The sequence below is a fragment of the Bison bison genome, unplaced genomic scaffold, assembly GCF_000754665.1.
Source record: "Bison bison bison isolate TAMUID 2011002044 unplaced genomic scaffold, Bison_UMD1.0 scf7180017864383, whole genome shotgun sequence".
NCBI classification, from domain to species: domain Eukaryota; kingdom Metazoa; phylum Chordata; class Mammalia; order Artiodactyla; family Bovidae; genus Bison; species Bison bison.
The window spans coordinates 8,903,590-8,925,711 of record NW_011494955.1 but is presented as its reverse complement, the minus strand read 5'-3'; the positions used below and the strand labels follow the sequence as shown (position 1 = coordinate 8,925,711).

The following is a 22,122-nucleotide window of genomic DNA, read 5'->3' as shown; positions in this document are numbered from 1 at the left end:
CCCTGTCCATCACCAACTCCCGGAGTTCACTGAGACTCACGTCCATTGAGTCAGTGATGCCATCCAGCCATCTCATCCTCTGTCGTCCCCTTCTCCTCCTGCCCTCAATCCCTCCCAGCATCAGAGTCTTTTCCAATGAGTCATCTCTTCGCATGAGGTGGCCAAAGTACTGGAGTTTCAATAGTAGATAGCATTTGTAAGTCATGGCACTGTTCTAAACAATTTATAAATATTAACTCATTTAATTCTTAAAACAACTCTATGAGACAGATGTTATTAACCCGATTTAATAAATGAGGAAACTAGAGCACCAAGAGTTTAAAAATAACTTGCCCATGATAGTGAAGCCAGGATTCAAACACAGGCTACCACTTTAAAAAATCCACTTACATTAAAAACAAAAGCAAAGGATATATATGCACAGGAAAAGGGGAAATGAGAAGAATATATATCAAAATATCAACAGTATTTTGTCTCTGTGTGGTAGGGTAATAGGTTACTTTTATTTGCTTTGTGATTTTCTGAATTTTCTGTAACAAACATGTACTACTTGGTAAGACAAAAGAAAGCTATTAAAAATTAAAATCCTAATTCAAAACAACTAGCAGGGTTTTAAATCCTCATTGAAATCATCTGTCATTTATTTGAGACTATAAGTAGGTTCTTCTACTTCTAACCCCACTTCACCCCACTTTAGACCATTACTTAAAAAAAAAACAAAACACTCTCTTTAATGTACTGAATGTTTTAGTGGCAGATAGACTGCTTCTCTCAGTCTACCTTAATGGGAATTCTTCCTATGTCACTTCCACAGCACAACGTCTTTCACTATAGTTACACAGAAAAGGTTCAAACTGTTTTTCTAATTTAGAAACCTCAAAAATTTCTACATACGACTATGTGTGCCATATTTTATACTTTGATAACCTGTGAACATCAAATAGATTTTGTCTGGAAATTGCAGATAGTTCTTTGTTCAGCAAACTACCCAGTTTATTTCCACAATCAGGTATGAAATTTCCCAACAACACATCTTTGTAAAATGTTACATTGAACAGTGAATAAAATGTGTTATTTATTATAAAGCAATATTCTGTAACACCTACATATCTACCTAAACATGCATTTTATAGTTTCTTAAAACACAGCCACTTAATACTCTCATTTTCTGGAACAGAAAATAAACATTAGGAAGGAACTATTTTGAAAATAACCTGTAACCCACTGTACTGAGTAACATTTATTTCAATTCAGAGTATTTTATACAACACTTACTATCTGAAGAAGGACAGACTGAGCAGATATATCAAGAGGAAGACAATATTCTCTGGCATTGAGAGATGGCAATTTACTTAGGAAAATAATATTCTAAAAGACTAAGATACAATTCAATGGGACAAGATATTAAAAAGGACAGGCTGAAGTTAGAGTGGAACTCAGAGGTAAATATATTACAGCTTCAAATTCATACAAAAGCTATGAAAGGAGTGACAGATATACCATTTTTGGATCAGCCAGCAGAAGCAAATAAAATTACTGTATCCAAAAAGCAAAATAACAGTTGTTTCAAGTAAAACAGTATGTCCACATTCATCTAACAAAAGTTTACTGAGCGACTACTACGTGTGAGACACTGATTCAGGCATTAGCAACACAAGAGTGAACGAGATTCTTACCAAGAAGCATGGCAGCTGGAGAAACAAACCATGAGAGAAGGACGGGGCTCTTTCAGCTAGGGCAGTCTAAGAAGTCACTGGAACAGACACTTGAACAACCTGCAGGCCTGAGCCATGCAATCTGGGGAAACATCCAGTGCAAAGTAACTGAGGTAGGAGCGTGGTCACTCCGTAAGAAAAGCCAGAAGGCCATTGTGGCTAGTAAGTCAAGAGTCAGCAGGGTGGTGAACTGGGCAGGGCGCACAGACCTGGAAGGGCCAGGACGGCATATGGCCTTGCAGACCGAGTGAAGTGAGAGCCGCTCAGTCGTGTCCGACTCTTTGTGACCCCATGGACTATACAGTGCATGGAATTCTCTAGGCCAGAATACTGGGATGGGTAGCTTTTCCCTTCTCCATGGGATATTCCCAACCCTGGGATTGAACCCAGGCTTCTCTCATTACAGGTGGATTCTTTACCAGCTGAGCCACAAGGGAAGCCCAAGAATACTGGAGTGGGTAGCCTATCCCTTCTCCAGTGGATCTTCCCGACCCAAAGAATCGAACCAGCGTCTTCTGCATTGCAGGTTGATTCTTTACCAACTGAGCTATTAAGGAAGCCCTGCAGACCAAGTAAGGAGTTGGAATTTTAATTCTAATCATAATGGAAAGCCAATGGAGAGAGTTCTGAGCAGAGTACTGATATAATCTGAGTTAACATTTTAAAATAATCACTCTAATCACTTAATCATCTTCCCAGGTGGCGCACTGGTAAATAATCTGCCTGCCAATGCAGGACATGCAAAGAAACATGTTTGATCCCTGGGTCAGGGATATGCCCTGGAGTAGGAAATGGCAATGCACTCCAGTATTCTTGCCTGGAAAATTCCATGGACAGAGAAGCCTGGCTGGCTATATAGTCCATAAGGTCACAAAGAGTCGGACACGACTGAGCAACTGCACGCGCGTGTGAGCGCGCGCGCACACACACACACAATCATTCAGTATGTTGGGAACACTGGTATATTGTAAGAATGTAAGCCAACTAGTTAAGTGGTTGCAGAAGTCCAGGCAAGACATTACTGTGTTCTGGACTGGGGTAACAGCCATAGATGTAGTGATTAGGCATGGGATATATTCAGAAGATAAAGCAGAAAGAACATGTTGATAGAACATGTTCCTAGAGAAAGAGTTTAAAAGGACCCTTAAATTTTTGGCTTGAATAAACAAGAGTCATTTAATGGCTTAGGAACATTTTGCCTGAAAGGTTCATTAACCTACCTACACTGGGAATCTGAAGATATTTTAAAAAATCAAATATATTACATTTCTAAATGTGCCCTAAAATGCTTTAAGGGATGTAATTAACTAACATTGCAAGTGGAGATAACTCCTTAGGAGAATTTCTTTCCATTAGCGTTTATTAACCATTCATCAAAGAACAAGAGAATATAATTGTTTTTTATTTTTATGCACAAATATTCAAGTTACTAATCTTGCTATCCTATTCATAAACAAATCCTCAAAGCTTAAGAGCAACTACATTTTAAAGTTTGCAGCTATAGTTAATAGAATATTCATTTTTAACCCAAATTGCCATTAGTCCTGTCTATATTCAAAGCCCCTCTACACTAAAACACTCAAACTGACAAGCAGCATATTAAGTGAAAACATCTGTGCTATATTAAGTGAGGGGAGGGGGAAGGGAAACAAAATATTGTATATAATATATTTGTATACACACATTTACCTATATATAGTTATTAAAATTTATAACCACAAATCTTCTAAAGAAGACGTGACCAATAAACTACAACCTGTTCTCCACATTGTGGTCCTTTGAAAACATTCCTTCTCTACTCAAAAGCCGACAAACTGGTATCTGTTCAATCAGTGAAAAAAACCTTAACAGTGCTTATTTCTTGGCTAAGGAATTATAGTTTATTTTTGTTTGTCCTTCTATGGATTTTCCAAGTTTTCTATAACAACTGTACATTTTTACCATCATGATTATAAGGATTCTTTTTAAAAAGGAAAATTGCTTATATTATACACTGAAAAAAAAGAGTAAATAAAACTGAATGATTAGGAACACAACTAACATAAACATTTATTTTAAAAGACTAAAGGAAATATGGCAAATGCTGACAGTGGTTGCCTCTTAGGGGTGTATGTGGATTATCCCTGCCCACCCAACAGATTTTTTAAAATTTTTCTGATCTCTCCACATTTTGTTCAAGAACAGATTCCATTTAGATTCAATGAAGTTCATACTGCCAAATGTACGTGGACACTTCTCTGTCCTTATATTACTTAATCTCTCAGCAAAAATCAACACAGTTAGACTTCCTATGATTATTGAAATGCTCATTTCTCTTGTCTTCCTTACTTTGCTGCTGCTGCTGCTAAGTCGCTTCAGTTGAGTCCGACTCTGTGTGACCCCATAGACGGCAGCCCACCAGGCTCCCCCATCCCTGGGATTCTCCAGGCAAGAACACTGGAGTGGGTTGCCATTTCCTTCTCCAATGCATGAAAGTGAAAAGTGAAAGGGAAGTCGCTCAGTTGTGTCTGACTCTTCGCGACCCCATGGACTGCAGCCTTCCAGGCTCCGCTGTCCATGGGATTTTCCAGGCAAGAGTACTGCAGTGGGGTGCCATTGCCTTCTCCGCCTTACTTTGCTGCTGCTGCTGCTGCTGCTCAGTGGCTTCAGTCGTGTCCGACTCTGTGCGACCCCATAGATGGCAGCCCACCAGACTTCCCTGTCCCTGGGGTTCTCCAGGCAAGAACACTGGAGTGGGTTGCCATTTCTTTCTCCAATCCTTACTTTGCTAGTAACTACTTATTCTTTACTGGCTCGACCTCTGTCCTAAGCTACAGATTCATCTATCCTGCTGTTTACTTAACATAATTGTTCACTTGGATTTCTGGCACGTATCTCAAATTTCCTTCATCCAAAAAGGAGGCTTCTGATTCCTACCCTCCACCCTCACAGGCTACCCTTCTCCTAGTTTTCCCATCCTAATGAAAGGTACCACCACCACCCAGTCTCTCAAGCCCGAAGTAATCATCTCCAGGTAATCCTCCCCACCTGCTACCTCACTTCTCTAAAAGGCTTCTAGAACATCTTCTGTCAAGTGAAAAAAAAAAAAAGCTGACTAAAATGATGTTGTGTGTATGTATGTGTGTGTGTTAAGTTGCTTCAGTCATGTCCGACTCTTTGCAACCCTATGGACTGTGTTAGGTATACTAAATAAATTAACCCTACAAAAGAAAAACCATTGTCAATGTCACCATGGCACTAAAAAAATCTTCAAGGACAAATTATTTTCTGTAAAAAAAAAAAAAGCGAAAACTTTTGAAAATAAGCTATAATTTCTTTTAAAAAGTACTTATGTATTACTTGAGTAATTTAACCGTTAATTTTAATAAGAAAAATTAATATATGGGGAGGAGAGACCAGTACACTACATGGAAGAAGGAAGGGCATGTTACTTTAAAATGAACAGAAGGTGCCACCAAGTGGGAAAAAAGTATATCCACAGTAAAGAAAAATCCAGGCAAGCCATGGTTTTTTCTTTTTTAACTTGGTTCAAAGGATTTCAGAGTTCAAATATTTCAAACCACACATAAACAAAACTTTGTTTCTCCTGATGTAAATGAAAACAGCAATTTTATACTATTATGCAAAAAACTGCCCAAAATTTTCTTTCTATTGGTATTCAACAACATTTTATCGTGTCAAATTTCATGTAGATACTGATTATTTACTTGGTTTACTACCATAAAAATGAAAATAAATATTATTATGCATTACTGTATAGATGGCGGCAATTAGCTAACTTAAAGATAAAATTAAGGGTACTCCAAAATGGTATAAGACAGTATTTGTAATCCACTGAAATAAAGACTTTGAGTATTCTATTCAGTCAAGTTAAAGGAGAAATTAAAATCTAATTGTTGACCCCATAAATGAATAAAGGACTTCCATGGTGGCTCAGACGGTAAAAGCATCTGCCTACAATGCGGGAGACCGGGGTTCGATCCCTGGGTCGGAAAGATCCCCTGGGAGAAGGAAATGGCAACCCACTCTTGCCTGGACGGACTGGGGAGCCTGGTAGGCTACAGTCCATGGGGTCGCAAAGAGTCGGACTAAGCGCCTTCACTTTCATTTTAAATGAATAAAACAGATAAGAAAAGGAAGGTACTGTAACAAAGAAAAATAACAGTAAGTTACAATACAGTATTAGTCTACCAGCCAGTACTCATTAAGTGACTATAAACTCCAGGACAGGCTCATATATTTTCATCCGTATAAATGTACAAACCCATGAGTACCTGAAACATAGTGGGGTGCTTAATAAATATTCACTCAATGGCATGAACTATTTGTAAGCTGGGTGCTGTGCTGGGCTCTAGGCAATAATTTTTTTCTTTAATTTTCAAGGTTCGAGTGGCTCCACTGCCCATCCAAGATGTTTGCACCACCACGGATACCTTTTGTTTATCTACTAATAGACCTTACCAACTGCTGACACATTCAAAGAAAAGGAAAGCTTTGAGACAAGACCGACAAAATGAACTCATTTTCCCACACAATTTCTCATGTTACCACAAAGATGGGGAACATTAAGTGAGCTACTGCTGCTGCTAAGTCACATCAGTCTTGTCCGACTCTGTTGGACTTCATAGACGGCAGCCCACCAGGCTCCCCCGTCCCTGGGACTCTCCAGGCAAGAACAATGGAGTGGGTTGCCATTTCCTTCTCCAATGCAGGAAAGTGAAAAGTGAAAGTGAAGTCGCTCAGTCATGTCCGACTTTTAGCAACCCCATGGACTGCAGCCTACCAGGCTCCTCCGGCCATGGGATTTTCCAGGCAAGAGTACTGGAGTGGGGTGCCATTGCCTTCTCCGAAGTGAGCTACAAGTTCATTAAAAATATGCCCTGGTTCTACCAAAAACACTGAAAGGATGCCACTGAAGGGAAATCCTTCCCCAGGTGAGACTATGTAACTACTCAACAGACTCAAAGACTGTCAGAGGCCACAGAGGGCCCCTGAGAACTCAGCAGGGCCAAGCACGGGAGCCACAGCCTGAGAACACAGGGACGCATCAGGTGTCACTCCCACAGGGAGTCTTTGCAGTAGTTCGTCGGGGGACGCGGCTCACTCAGACATCCATCTTTCACTCTGTAGATGACACAGCACAGGCTCAAGGGAGATGAGAACCACACAAGGCAGGTGCCAGAGCTGCCCTAACTTTAAAGCTTCACGCCCACAAAAGCTAACATCTCTGTTAACAACTACACAGGCACGGCTTCAGGACCGCCATTCCCAGCAGGGACATACCAGTTCTAAGAGCAACAAGACAGGGGAGCCAAAACATAGCTGACTCATCAGGCATTTGCAAGTCCTCTCAATCTAGATGCAGTCTGCCAATCAAGGATCAGTTTTATCCAGCACTATGACTGATACAATCTAACCTGGTTTCCAGGGTGACAGAGCTAGATATTTAACTGAAGATCAGAGTCTCTCAACCCTTTTACCCATAATTTATGAAAACTGCATACTATGCTAGGTAAAATCACACTTGAAGTCCTATCTCCAGCACCAACCTCTATTCTGACCTCTGGACTAATGTTTTCAACTATCTACCCACCACACTCACTTGGCTGTCTAACAGACATCTCAGATGGAACTCTTGATTACCCCTTCCAATTGTGCTTTTCCCATTCTGCCTGTTCCTCCTCTTCCCAGCTAATATACCACTAGCAGTTCAGGCCAAAATCTTGAAGCTACCCTTTTCTCTCAAAATCCAATCTATCAGCAAATCTAGTTGAGTCCATCTCACTTCAAAATGCGTCTCTGTGGTGAGCAGCCTCTAAGATGACCTCCAATGACCACATCCTCCTGGTGGACATACCTCTCCTTGACTGTGGGCTAGCCCGACGGACTCAACTAACAGAATACAGCACCAGTGTGGGGTGTCACTTCTGAGATTAGGTTTAAAAAGACTGAAGCTTCCAACTATGGTGCTCCCTTTCATTTGCTCCTGATTGTAACTCTGGGAAAACCAGCTGCCGCATCATGAGGTAGTCTTGAGGGGAGGCCCACAAGAGTGTTCTAAGGTCTGTGAATGAGTTGAACAGTGGATCCTTCCAAATGTAAACCTCAATATGACTGCAGCCTCACATGGCAAAGAGATGGGGAAACAACGGAAACAGTAACAGATTTTATTTTCTTGGGCTCCAAAATCACCGTGGACAGTGACTGCAGTCATGAAATTAAAAGACGCTTGCTCCTTGGAAGAAAAGCTATGACAAACCTAGATAGCATATTAAAAAGCAGAGACATTACTTTGCCGACAAAGGTCCATATAGTCAAAGCTATGGTTTTTCCAGTAGTCATGTATGGATGCCAGAGTTGGACCATAAAGAAAGATAAAGAGACAAAGAATTGATGCTTTTGAACTGTGGTGTTGGAGAAGATTCCTGAGAGTCCCTTGGACTGCAAGGAGATCCAACCAGTCCATCCTAAAGAAAATCAACCCTGAATATTCGTTAGAAGGACTGATCCTGAAATTCGAATACTTTGGCCACCTGACGCTGACTTATTAGAAATTACCCCGATGCTGGGAAAGATTGAAGGCAGGAGGAGAAGGGGATGACAGAGGATGAGATGGTTGGATGGCCTCACTGACTCAATGGACATGAGGGTGAGCAAGCTCTGGGAGATGGGGAAGGACAGCGAAGCCTGGCGTGCTGCAGTCCATGGGTCACAAAGAGTCGGACACGACTGAGCAACTGAACAACAGCAAACACACGGTGTCTTCTGTGTGGCCTTGTGAGAGAGTCTAAGCCAGAGATATCCAGCTAAGCTGCACTCAAACTCGTACCCACAGAAACTGTACGATAATGTTTACTGCTTTAAACTAAATTTGAAAAATCTGTTACACGGGAGTAGACAACGGTGTGTGCGTGCTCAGTCGTGCCTGACTCTGTGAACCCAGGGACTATACAGCCCCCCAGGCTCCTCTGTCCATCCTCTGGGATAACCCCGGCAAGAACACTGGGATGGGCTGCTGTTTCCTCCTCCAGGGGATTTCCCTGCCCCAGGGAATGAACCCGCATCTACTGCGGGTCCTGCACTGGCAGGCAGATTCCTTACCTCTGTACCACCAGGAAAGCCCCCGAGAGCCATTAGCTGGGGCTAAGCAAAGTAAGCATCTGTCTGCTTGGCACAGTGGGTGGAGAGGAGGAGTGTGGCAGTAGACTAGTAAGGTGATAGAGCCTGCACGGGGAGAAGAAGGCATTCCCGTGGGGAGGGAGGGGGAGTTGCCAAGCTGATGTGGGGTGCTGGAAGCATAGTGGGGTAAGAAGGGCGTTCAGAGGTGGGGAGTGGGAAGGAAGCAATGAGAACTTCAATACATAGAGTGGAATTCATCAAATAAGTTACTCTGTTTAAAAAAAAAAGAAACAGAAATATGGAAAGAGAAAAAGCTGGAATATAACCTATGGTGTTGGACTGGATTCAGTGGCACTGCTGTGGATGCATGGTTTTCAATATGTAGACTAAAAAAGACAGAGATATAGATGTATACACACATACACACAATTGTTAGAGCCAACTAAGCTTGTCCACTGAGAGAGCCTGGGAGCAGTGATGTCCCAACAGCAGTGAGCATACTTTGCACTTAGATATTATTATAGTTTCTAAATACTATACGGAAAAACAGCAAGAAAACAAAACAAACACAGGGCTCCTCAAAGAAATGGCTGTTTTCATGGGTGGGGAGGGGAAAACATAAGATGAACCTGGAAAAATTGTTGTCAGAAGGAATGTGCTCCAAGAATGCTGGAGATGTTTTAAAAGGACCACAAATGCAGACTGAATGGACTCCTACTGGTCAAATTTGTTCAATCTGAGCAATAAAAGAACAAATTATATTAACAGATTATGCTGCTGCTGCATTGCTTCAGTTGTGTCTGACTCTTTGCAACACTATGAACTGCAGCCCACACTATGGACAGAGCGCCCTCTGTCCACGGGGATTCTCCAGGCAAGAATCCTGGAGCAGGCTGCCATGCCCTCCTCCAGGGGACCTTCCCGACGCAGGGATGGAACCTGTATCTCTTATGTCTCCTGCACTGGCAGGCAGGTTCCTTACCACTAGTGCCACCTGGGAAGCCCATTAAGGGACTATAACCCATGGATTAAAATAACAGTTCATACTGCTATAAATAAATTGAAGTTTCTTGAGTAACTGGATAGTTATATAACTTCAAAGTTTCTCCCCACAAAATGCTAATTGTAAAGGGAAAATGAGTAACTTGAGAATGCAGAAATCTGGGGGAATCAGAAGCCATTTAATAAAATGCAACAAGAAGAACCTGTCATTGCTTCCGTGACATTCCTGCCACAGATGCACAGCTCGCATGGAGTTATGAGGAAACACACCGAGAGGCACTCCACAACACAACTGGCCTGCAATCTTGTAAAGTGTTAAGATCATAAAAATCAAGGAAAAACTGATGAACCAATCCAGCGTGGAAGAGACTAGAGAGAAATGAGGTCTACATGAAAGGCATGACCAGACCTTCCTGCTATAAAGGACATGGTTGGGAACACTGATGAAACCTGAAACAGGGTCTGACCATTACACAGCAGTGGTGTATCACTGTTCATTTCCTAACTTTGATGGTTACATCGTAGCTATATACGTAGGAGAATGTACTTGTTTGTAGGAATTATATACTAAAGTTAATTCTGTCGTAATATGACATCATTTTGGAAACTTACTTTGAAATGATTCAAGTACTTGGAACTTTTCAGAAAATTTGGGATTGTTCCCAATTTTTAAAAAATTGTAAAACAGGACTTCCCTAGTGGCGCAGTGGTAAGAATCTGCCTACCAATGCAGGGGACACTGTTTCCATCCCTGGTCCAAGAAGATCTGACATGCCACGGAGCAGCTAAGCCTGTGTGCCACAACTGCTGAGCTCACGCTCTAGAGCCCGCGAGCCTCAACTACTGAAGCCTGCATGCCCAAGAGCCTGCGCTCCGCAACACGAGAAGCCGCGGAAATGAGAAGCCTGCACACTGAAACCAAGAGCAGCACCCACACTGCAATGAGAGAAAGCCCACGCACAGCAAAGAAGGCCCCTCCCAGCCAAAACTAAATAAAGAAATAAAATGTAAAAACCTGTAAAACAGATCACAGTCTATCTTGCGTTCCAGTGACTTTCTAAGAACTTTAAAAAAACAGCCAAAGGATTTACCCATGACTTACAAGATCCGCATGCAGATGTAGCTACTGTAGGCCCTAGCTAGTTCTCCTTCCTCGTCTCCTGACATCTTCCCCTCACTCATTCCATTCCAGCCCAACTGGCCACTTTGCTGTTCTTTTGAATACAAGCAATACATCTCAGACACAACGGGCCTTTGCACCTATGGTTTCTGCTGTCTGGAACTCTTCATTTCCCCCACCTCAGTCCCCTCCCCTTTTCAAATGTCACTTCTTCAAGAAGCCTTCCCTAACCCTTGTATAAAACAGCCACCTCCCCCTCGAGAGAAGGCCCTCACTCTTTATGAATATCAGCTCCCTTGCATTTACTGTTTCCTAAAATACATATTTGTTTTTCTGCTTCCTCTCATGAGAGCAAGGGCTTTGTTTCACTCACTTGTTGTATTCACAGTGCCCAAAATTGTTCTTGGCATCCGGTAGGCACGCCATAGGTTTTTTTTTTTTTTTTGCCATAGGTATTTGAATGAATAAAGATGACAGATTGTAGTTCATTACTCTATACGTAATACCTGGCTCTCTAATGAAAGAAAAATCAACCCAACTTCAGATTTATTCATGGATCAAATCAAAGGTAAGATTAGAGTTCTACAATGCATTGCACTCACTCAGAAAAGGGGGTTCTGAGAAACAAACAGCTGAGCCAATCCAAACCACTCTCTCCAAGGCAGATTCATCACAAGACTTTAAACTTCCTTTACAAACAAGGGTCCTCAAAGGTGCTCAGAACTTAGGGGGCTCCACTCCACAAAGAAACCCAGCTTTGTATCCTCAACTGCCCCCAGGCAGCACCCTAGCGGGTGATGTTATCTTCTACAGCTTTCAGCTTGGCTGAATAGCACTTATCATTTCAGATTTTTAACTATTTAATGGCTTAAAATGTGTTTCATCCCACATAATTTAAATCAATTCCCTCCCTAACCCCTAATCTAGATAGGTACTCTGAAGGAGATGGCCATCCATCTGAACAAGACAGCCCATAGACCTTCTACACACTCTCGGGACCAACCCCTCCCCAAAACAATCAACCAAATAAATGAAAACTGCAGGATACCTAGTCACCTAAAGCCAACACTCCACTTTGAGATCGTGGTCTCAAATAGTGCCCCTGACATACAGAATGCCCCTTCAGAGAAGGCAGGTAGCTCCAGACCTAAAATCACAGCTCCTCACATTTTCACAGACCACAGATCATTGTTTCCCATTAAAAAGAGCACAAAAATCCAGCCTCAAATAACATCAGTGCTGCTTTCTCATGTTAAGAGCCAATGAGTTTTATTAAAGACACACTTCAATACCGTAGTCTTCAAACTACGTCACTGACAGGGGTAAACGCTCCTAAGCAGTCCAAGCAGGGGACCACAAGTTGAAAACTGCATGTACGTGAACCCTTATAAACATACTTTCCTTAGCTCACATAATATTTAAAAAAACAAAAAAACTACTCTGTCCAATGAAGTAGACTGTTCAATTTAAATAAAATATTAGATTAGTTCACTTCCTTAGTCACATTAGCCGCATTTCAAGGCGCTCTGGGCTACATGAGGCTGGTGGTTTTGTTGTAGTTCAGTCGCTAAGTCGTGCTGGACTCTTTGTGACCCCACGGACTGTAGCCTGCCAGGCTCCTCTGTCCATGGGATTTCCCAAGCAATAACACTGGAGTGGGTTGCCATGCCCTTCTCCAGCGGATCTTCCCGACCCAGGGACCAAACTTGCGTCTCTTGCACTGGCAGGTGGAATCTTTAACACTCACTGAGCCACCAGGGAAGCCCCACTGGAAAGCACAGTTATAGAACGTTTCCATCATCACGGAAAGTTCTATTGGACAGTGCTGTATTAAACATTCAATAACAAACAAACAGAAAATAAATCTCATAAAGAAATACAGATTTCCACTTTCTCTTGAAAAATTGTATCTGGAAATCCTTGGCTGGACCCCCACCTGGTGGAGCCGGAGAGGGAGCAGCACGCTGCCCTCACTGACGGAACGCGTGCGTTCAGCTCACTGTAGCGCCCAGAACCCCCAGCCGTCTCACAGCAGCACTTCCGCCACTCACTCAGTGCCTGGGTTCCTACTTGAGCCTTTAGAATGAAAGTGAATACTATGAGATTATCTCAGTTTCTACTCAGTAGAGCCCAAAACTACTTCTGATGATCAAGTTCAACTAAAAGATCACAATTAACCTGATACTTTATTTTTAGGTGTGTGCTTTTTTTGTAAAATTTTCTAGACCAGGATCTTCTAGAAAGGATCTCTAGAGTATATCAACCAGCAATCTATGAAATAGATACAAATACTTTTTTTGAACTATTTTTATTAAAAACTTGGTAATTCAAGTAAGCGGATTTGAAATTTCATTTTTAAAATAGACATATTAGAAATCATAGTTTTTAGAGACCTAAGGAATTTGAGGGAATCTCACTTAACAGATGAGAAATCCAAACTCCAGAGAGGTTAAGGAATGTGCTTTAAGTTGAACTGCTGAATTAGATCAGGGCCAGAGCTCTTTTAGCCTTTCTCTTCACTATGGCCAAGTGATACCACAGCATCCTGCTTTTCCTCAAAGATGACCACACCATTATGTAACCCAACATATAATATGATTGGTGATACCTCTCCATCAAGAGAGAGTCTACACCTCTCCTGTTAAACATGAACAGAGTTTTCTAACTGCCTCGGCCAAGGGAATGCAGACTAAGTACTGGATGATTTCCAACACTAACTCAGATAAAGCAACATGGCTTCTGCCTGGTGCTCCCTCTCAGAGCATTTGCTTAAGTAGGCTCAGGCTACCTGAGGGTATTCCAACCCAACACTCAGCCATGTTCCCCGCTAAAAGCCAGCATCAATTGCCAGACGGAGACAGAACATCTCTCCAGACTGTTGTCAGAGCTGCTCCAGGTCTTTGCTCAAACCCTCCAACCTCCACCTTCGGCCAGGTTGTCCTTGCTTAAAACCAGCAAACAAGCCACTACCTCCACCCACACGTTTAGTAAAAGTGAACATAAATTTTTAAGTTAAAGGGTACAGAGATAAAAAAGGCAGCTACAAGCAAAAACACAGATGGAACCAGATGAGACCAACCAATGAATCTGACCTCCAACTATAATAACCCTGAGTCATCTTATACATTGATTTCTATGATATTAACATATTAAATGGCACACCTACCAACAGTGATGACCAGACATTAATAACAAAAAAAGGATAAAAAGGGAGTGGCACCCCACTCCCTGAGGATGGGGGGAGCCCTACCTTTCCTGGCAGACTAATGCATATGCCTCCCCATCATTAGGCTCACTTCTCCTCCCTTTGTCTTTACTTTTTAAAAAAAAATCCCTCTTGCCACTGATTTGAGTAAGATGGAGGAGGAGAAAGACATGTGCTCATCTCCTCCTAAGAGAACACCAAAATTGCAACTAGCTGCTGAACAATCAACAGGAACCCACCAAAAAAAAGATACCCCACATTCAAGGGCAAAGGAGAAGCCGCAACAAGATGGTAGGAGGGCTGCAATCGAGTTTAAAATCAAACCTCATACCAGCCAAAGATGCTTGGAGAACACACACAAAAAAACCTTGTGTGCACCAGGACCCCAGGGAAAGGAGCAGAGACTGAGCCAGCCCTGCCTGTGTTTGAGAGTCTCCTGAAGAGGCATGGGGCCTCAGGAAGCATTATGACGAAGAAAGTCAGTAGAGGTGATGAAATTCCAGCTGAGCTATCTCAACTCCTAAAAGATGATGCTGTTAAGTGCTGCACTTAGTAACATGCCAGCAAATTTGGAAAACTCAGCAGTGGCCACAGGACTGGAAAAGGTCAGTTTTCATTCCAATCTCAAAGAAGCGCAATGCCAAAGAATGTTCAAACTGCTACACAGTTGCACTCATTTCACATGCTAGAGAAGTAATGCTCAAAATCCTTCAAGCTAGGCTTTAACAGTATGTGAACCAAGAACTTCCAGATATACAAGCTGGATTTAGAAAAGGCAGATGAACCAGAGATCAAATTGCCAAAATCTCCTGGATCATAGAAAAAAGCAAGGGAATTCCCCAAAAACACCTACTTCTGTTTCATTGACTATTCTAAAGCCTTTGACTGTGTGGATCACAACGAACTGTGGAAAATTCTTAAAGAGAAAGGAATACCAGACCACCTTACCTGCCTCCTGAGAAACCTGTATGCAGGTCAAGAAGCAACAGTTAGAACGGGACATAGAACAACGGACTGGTTCCAAAGAGGAAAAGGAGTACGTCAAGGCTGTATACTGTCACCCTGCTTATTTAACTTCTGTGCAGAGTTTCATGAGAAACGCTGGGCTGGATGTAGCACAAGCTGGAATCAAGATTGCCAGGAGAAATATCAGTAACATCAGATATGCAGATGATACCACCCTAATGGCAGAAAGTGAAGAGGAACTAAAAAGCCTCTTGATGAAGGTGAAAGAAGTGAAAAAGCTGGCTTAAAACTCAACATTCAAAAACTAAAATCATGGCATCTGATCCCATCACTTCATGGCAAATAGATGGTGAAACAATGGAAACAGTGACAATTTTCTTGGGCTCCAAAATCATTGCAGATGGTGACTGCAGCCATGAAATTAAAAGACGCTTACTTCCTGGAAGAAAAGCTATGACCAACCTGGACAGCATATTAAATAGCAGAGACATCACTTTTCTGACAACGGTCTGTCTAGTCAAAGCTATGGTTTTCCAGTAGTCATGTATGGATGTGTGAGGTGGACCATAAAGAAGACTAAGCACCGAAGAACTGATGCTTTTTAACTGTGGTGCTGGAGAAAACTCTCGAGAGTCCCCTGGACTGCAAGGGGATCACACCAATCAATCCTAAAGGAAATTTATCCTGAATATTCATTGGAAGGGCTGATGCTGAAGCTGAAGCTCCAATCCTTTGGCCACCTGATGCCAAAAGCCAACTCGCTGGAAAAGATCTTGATGCTGGGAAAGACTGAGGGCAGGAGAAGGGGGCAATAGTGGATGAGATGATTGGATGGGATCATCAACTCAACAGACCTGAGTTTGAGCAAGAGTTTGGGGAGACAGTAAAGGACAGCAAAGCCTGGCATGCTGCAGTCCCTGGGGTCGCAAAGGGTCAGACACGACTAAGCAGCTGAACAACAACTACTGCCACCTGGGCAAGAAGCTGATCTGTGAATATGTTCTTGCTTCTCCACTCTTTGGCCAGTGAATAAAGCTTGTGCTGAGTCAATCTCAGTCAGGGTCCATGGGATGTAATCAGGAACAAGATGATTCCAGCATCAGCCCTGAGTCTTCCCCTTGAAGCCTCAGACATCCTGGAGCAGAGATAAGCCATTCCTGCTCTGTCCTGTCTGAACTCCTGACCCACAAAAACCCCAAGATAAATACTTATTGTTGTTTTAAGCTACTAAGTTCTAGGATAACTAGTCACACAGCCATCACAATTGGGACCGATGCTTTCAGAACACCACCGATTAACTTAGCAATAGAATTTCAACAAATATTTGTGTAATACTGCCAACTTAAATAAAATAAAATGCTGATGCAGCCTACCATTCAGGGGGCACCATGCTTCCATCCACATCCCAGAATGTGTTTTTGCCATTCATTTCAGTAGTATATATAACCCATCGGTGTCGGCCTGGAGGGAAAGATCAACGTGTAGTTTAGAGAGATGTGAGGAGGTAAAGACCAGCTTTCTAAAACAGCGTATTTGCGTAGTATCAAAGTAAGCTTTTTATTAAGAAAAGACTTTTATATGCTCTTATGTAAGAGAAAAGTTAGAGAACTATAGAGACCCGGGTGTATTATTGAAGGTAAACTCCAGGAAGTACATGGCAAGGTTTATCAACAACCCAGAGGCCACCTCAGGAAAACCCCTCTAGGGCAATGGACTTGCTCTGTGGGTGGAGCTCAGGCCTTTTCCACAGTGCAGAACCCTTGCTTCTCCCGCAGGTGCCCTGCCAAGCAGGTATCAGAGAGGGAAGGGGAATACTTTCCCAGTCATTCTGGGTATTCAGGAGAGAAAAGTGCTCCTCCTGAAACTGGGGCAAGAGAAATGTATTCACAGCAATCACACTTGAGGAACAGGTTTCCGTATAAATATTTTTAAATAACCATCAGAGATTCTTTAGGAAATTGGTGGTTATTACATAATAAACAAGCATTACATATGATGGTTAGATAAGTAGAACAGCTCATGTTATCAAAATAGTATGGCTACATGTTTTAACAAATTTCTATGAAACAGCTGAGAGCCTAACCACAATTTACAAAACTGTTAGGCAAAGGCCTATATTTTAAGGAACATTGTCACTTTTTTTTCTTTTACTTTTTACTGGGGTATAGTTGATTTACAATGATGTGTTTCAGGTGTAGAGCAAAGTGAATCTGTTTTTATATATATATATGTATCTCCACTCTTTTTTGAGATTCTTTTCCCATATAAGCCATCACGGAGTGTTAAGTAGAGTTCCCTGTGCTATACAAGACTGTCATTTATTATCAATGGCTGTTAGGCAAGTTATAAGCCTCAGTTTCTTTATCTATTAAAAGTGGCTGATTATACCCACATCTTAACGTTGCTATGAAAACTAAATGTCACACACACACCCCTAGTTTGGTATCAAGCACATAGGTGCATAATAAACATTAATTTCTTTCATCTCTTCCTCACTGCCCTCACCCCCACAAAGGGAATACTGAATTCATCCCTGTAATGAATTTTAAGCCAATAAGCAAAATGATGCCATGATAGAGCTGGGCTTTAACAATCTCATAATCTATACATATCAAAATTTTAAATGTGCATACTCAGACTCAGCAATTCCACTTACAGGAATTTACTCTTAGAGTACTTAAACAAGTGAATGTGGACATTGTTACAATCAAGTTCACTGCAGCATTGTCTCTAACAGCAAAAAGTTGAAGGCAATGTAAGTGTCTACCAATAGTGCACTATCCAAGAAAATAATGGTTCTTCCATACAGTGGAATACACTGGTGCTATTAAAAAGAATGGTGTGAAAATCTGTAAAATAAGAAAACACAAGTGTTCAAACAGAAAAGAATGCTGTAGATACCTTCAACTTACTATGGGAAAAATGACCCATGATTTTTAAGTAAAAGTATTTCAGTTTACAAACAACATGCATGACATAATTTTAAAAAATGAATGTTTACACATGCACTGAGGAATCTTGAAATATATATATATATAATACTATTAAAATGGGGTAAAACTATGAGACAAGGAAGCTTTCCTTTTTCACTTCATACACTAAGTTTCAATGTTTTACAACAAAATACATCATTTTTTAAATTAGCAAAAGTAAAGATATTTCCAATGTGAGGCAAAAATGGAAAGAAGAAAAGGGGAAAAAATGAAGGAAGTTTATTATTATACTAGTTTGTAACAAAGCGATGAATAGAAAGAATTTTGGCCTGGGGCTCTGCCACTACCTAGCTGTTATTTAACTAAGTTCCTTCTGGATAAGACATTTTCTTGGGCCTCAGTTTTTTTCTCTATTCAAAAAAAAAAGCTTTTTGATAACCTCTTAAAATCAACTGCAGGCCTAGAACTCTGATTTGCCTAAATATTACAAAATTATGGTTACAGAGTGTTAAGATACTGCTGTTTACCCCTTGTAGACCAACTTGCATCCAATGCAATCACACATGGATACATGATTTGTATGTTCCTAAAAATATTAAGGTCCATGAGCAAGTTTCCTCTGTAAAATGAGGGAGGGGGAGATGTTAAATATTAAAGTAGATAATGTACGTTATATGTGTTTAGCAAGCACATGGCACTCAAGGCCACTATATTTCACCTTATCAGTTTTTCCCCTGGATAAAGACTAACTATTCCCTCTCTGATACTTTTAATCTCAATCAAAAGATAATTTTTTTTATTATAAAAGTAACAAATGCACATGGCAAAAAATTTCCAACACTTCAAGAAGGTAATAATACTAACAACAGTAGTATAGTATTTTTTGAGCACTTACAGCCCGAGCAATAGGCCAGTGGTTCTCAACGGGGGACAACTCTGTCCCCCAGGGGACATTTGGAAAAGTCTGGAGACATTTTTGGTTGTCACAACTGCAGAAGGGAAGTGTTTCTGGTACGGTGGGTCGATGCCAAGGATGCTAAGCATTCCATAATGCACAGACCAGCCCCTCACAACAGAGAAGTATCTGACCCACAATGTTAATCTTGTTGAGGCTGATAAATCCTACATTTAGATAAGCTCCTCCCATTCACTTATCTATTTTTTATACAAGTTTATGAGGCAAATATTATTATGATGATGCTACTTTACAACATGAGGAAGCTGGGGCTGAGAGACATTAATTAAGTAAACTTCAGAGTTACAAAGTTTTAACATGGAGAAACAAAATGTTGAAACCTTACCATCTGATAATACTTCTAAGTTTCTTGTATTTCCTTCCAGCATTTGGAATATGAACACAAAAAGCTTAATTTTCTTCCTGTGAGGCAATAAATTGTTCTGCATCTGGAGTTTCTTGTGTTACAAACATCTTTGACATCTTTCTACATAAAATGTATTGGTTTACATCATTCTTAATAACAACAAAGTATTATAAAAAATGCAATTCATCAGTATCCAATTGATGCACAATTAATGTTGCTTTTAGAATGTACTAGTAAAACAATGCTGCAATGGTTGCTTTTGGTTTGCAAGAATATTTAAGGTGGATTCCTAGAAGTTGAATTGCTGGGACAAAAGATACGTGCAATGTAAATTTTAAGAAAATTTACTGACTGTCCTCCAAAAGGACTGTACTAATGTATATACTTAAAAAAAAAATTATTTATCTGGCTACACCAGGTCTTAGTTGTGGCACATGGGATCTTCAATCTTCCTTGTGGCACGCAGGATCTTTAGTTGTGGCATGTAAACTCTTAGTTAGGACATATGGGATCTAGCTCCCTGACCAGGGATTGAACTTGGGCCCCCTGCACCGGGAGCATGCAGTCCCAGCCACTAGACCACCAGGGAAGTCCTAATGTATATACTCATGGCATTTCCCCAGTAAGTATTTATCAGATTGGCAAATGCTTCAAAACTCAACAGGTGAAAAAAGATAACGCTGTTTTTTTGAACTGCATTCCTGTAATTACAAGTGAGGATGAGAGGGATAAGTTAGGAATTTAGATTTAAAATATACACATACTATACATAAAATAGATAACCAAAAAAGACCTACTATATAGCAGAGGGAACTATACTTAATATGTTGTAATAACCTATAATGGAAGAGAATGTAAAAAAAGAATATGTGTATTTATACACATATACATGAATCCCTTTGCTGTATACCTGAAACACTGTAAATCAACTATATTTCAATAAAAATTGAAAAATAAAAAAATCATGTATTCTTTTAATAAAAAATAAGTGAGCATCTTTTCATGCCTTTGTTAGTGACTTAATTTTCTTTTCCTATGGATTATCTTTTTCTTTTTTCTATTGAGTTCTTCATCCTTTTACAAGTACCTTGTAAAAATACATTACGGAAAACAAAGTAAAATCAAACCCCAATCTCACTCCCATTACTTATACCCCAAAATACTGCACTTACCAAAAAACTGCTTGTTGTCTTCATAGTATTTGTTTCCATATTTGTCTTCTCCCACTAATGTGCCAACCCTCACATCATTTGCCCTGGGAATGTCCAAAAGAAAACAGACATTTTGGAAAGATTTTTTATTTACAACACATAGGTAAAAAAGAGAGTATTAACTTTCACAAACATAGGCAGCTGTGCCAAGGAGAAAAACGAGGAGATGCTGGATATGGTTACCGATTGTATACTTCCAGCACAAGCGAAGAGAAACTGAGCCAACTGATGTGCCTTAAATGCACTAAATATTTACACGCAATACCTTCAAATTACAAGACTACTTTAAAAAATCTATTATCCCTAGGTCTGAGCCACTGAAGTTAGCAATAAACTTCAGGAAACCTGGAAATTAAAGTGTTTCATCTTAAAATGATACGAACATCTGGCTCTTTCATTCGGCTCTAGGTCTCCAACTCCGTTTCCCCGGACGATGCTGCTCGTCCAATTCACCGAGTTGAAGGACTACTCGGGGAAAATTGTAATCACTTGGTTTAACTCCTTACAGTACATGGAAGGAAAGGGAAGGAGGAAAAAAAACCCCAAAAGTTTCCCAAGGTCACACAGTGTGAGCTTTTGGCAAGCTCATTACTCTCCAGGAAGCAGAGCAGGGGTGCAGCCCATACACGCCCTCACCTCTATGTCACAGCCCTGTCTCTACAGCCGGCTTTGATCCCGTCTCCGGGAGACCCCGGGACAGACTTCCGCCCGGGGAAAGCCAGGCTGACTTGGCCGGTTGTCCTTGAGAGGAGTTGCGGATTCTCCAAGGTGACCCAAGCCCGAACCCCCTTCCAAGAAACCAGCCAGGGTAAGTCCAGTCCCAGAAGCCAAGAGCATGGCTGGCTGCCTACCTGAACAAGACTCGTAGATAGCCGCGGAGGCCACCGTGGCCGCTGACCTGCTGCAGCCCGCGCTTCAGGACCTGCAGCAACTCCATCTTGTCCTGCAGGCCCCGCCTCTCCGGCGCGCCGCGGAAAACCCACCGGCGGAACCAACCACTCAGCGGCAGGGAGCCGACGACAGAAAGTTTCCAAGCACGCGCGGCAGGAGGAGTTGGTTTTGCGCATGCGCGGGTCTGGAGCTCCCCCTTGTGGCCGCCTCCCGTTTTACAGAGAAGATGAGCTTTGTTGTCCCTCCAGAGCTGCGTTTTCAGAGATGCCATTCAGAAGACAGGACAAGTGGAAAAGTCACCTATACTAGGGTTTCCCAGGTGAAGTTTTCTCCTTTGGGGACCTCAGTTTCCTCATCTAAAGTGATTGCTTCAGACTACTCCAAAAATCCTTTCTAGAGTCAAGATTCTTTAGAAACAATTACCATCAAGGAATTCAATATTAAGCGCAAAATGATTATTGCACATTTGAAAGTAAGTACATTTAATACTACAGTTGTATAGGTAGGCCATTGAGGAGGAGGAATAGAAAAATACAAGATTAAGTATCTACTTTAAAGGACTTAATGATTCAGTTTCAAGTTTTGAAATAATAAAAAACTATTTTCTAATTTAAATTAGATGCATATTTAATTTTTTA

The 22,122-nt window shown here is 41.3% G+C and overlaps 1 protein-coding gene across 1 annotated transcript in view; it reads right to left on the bottom strand.

The window, feature by feature from the left end:
- Positions 1 to 21,574, bottom strand: part of NDUFA12 (NADH dehydrogenase (ubiquinone) 1 alpha subcomplex, 12) — a 27,075-nt gene extending 5,501 nt beyond the window's left edge. The window contains exons 1-3 of the mRNA XM_010858008.1: positions 21,445 to 21,574; positions 20,555 to 20,637; positions 16,501 to 16,588 (exon numbers count right to left, since the gene is read on the bottom strand). Of these exons, the coding sequence (XP_010856310.1) occupies positions 16,501 to 16,588; positions 20,555 to 20,637; positions 21,445 to 21,530 (257 nt within the window). The 5' untranslated portion in view covers positions 21,531 to 21,574. The remainder of the gene's footprint in view (positions 1 to 16,500; positions 16,589 to 20,554; positions 20,638 to 21,444) is intronic.
- Between the last annotated feature and the right edge of the window lie 548 nt (positions 21,575 to 22,122).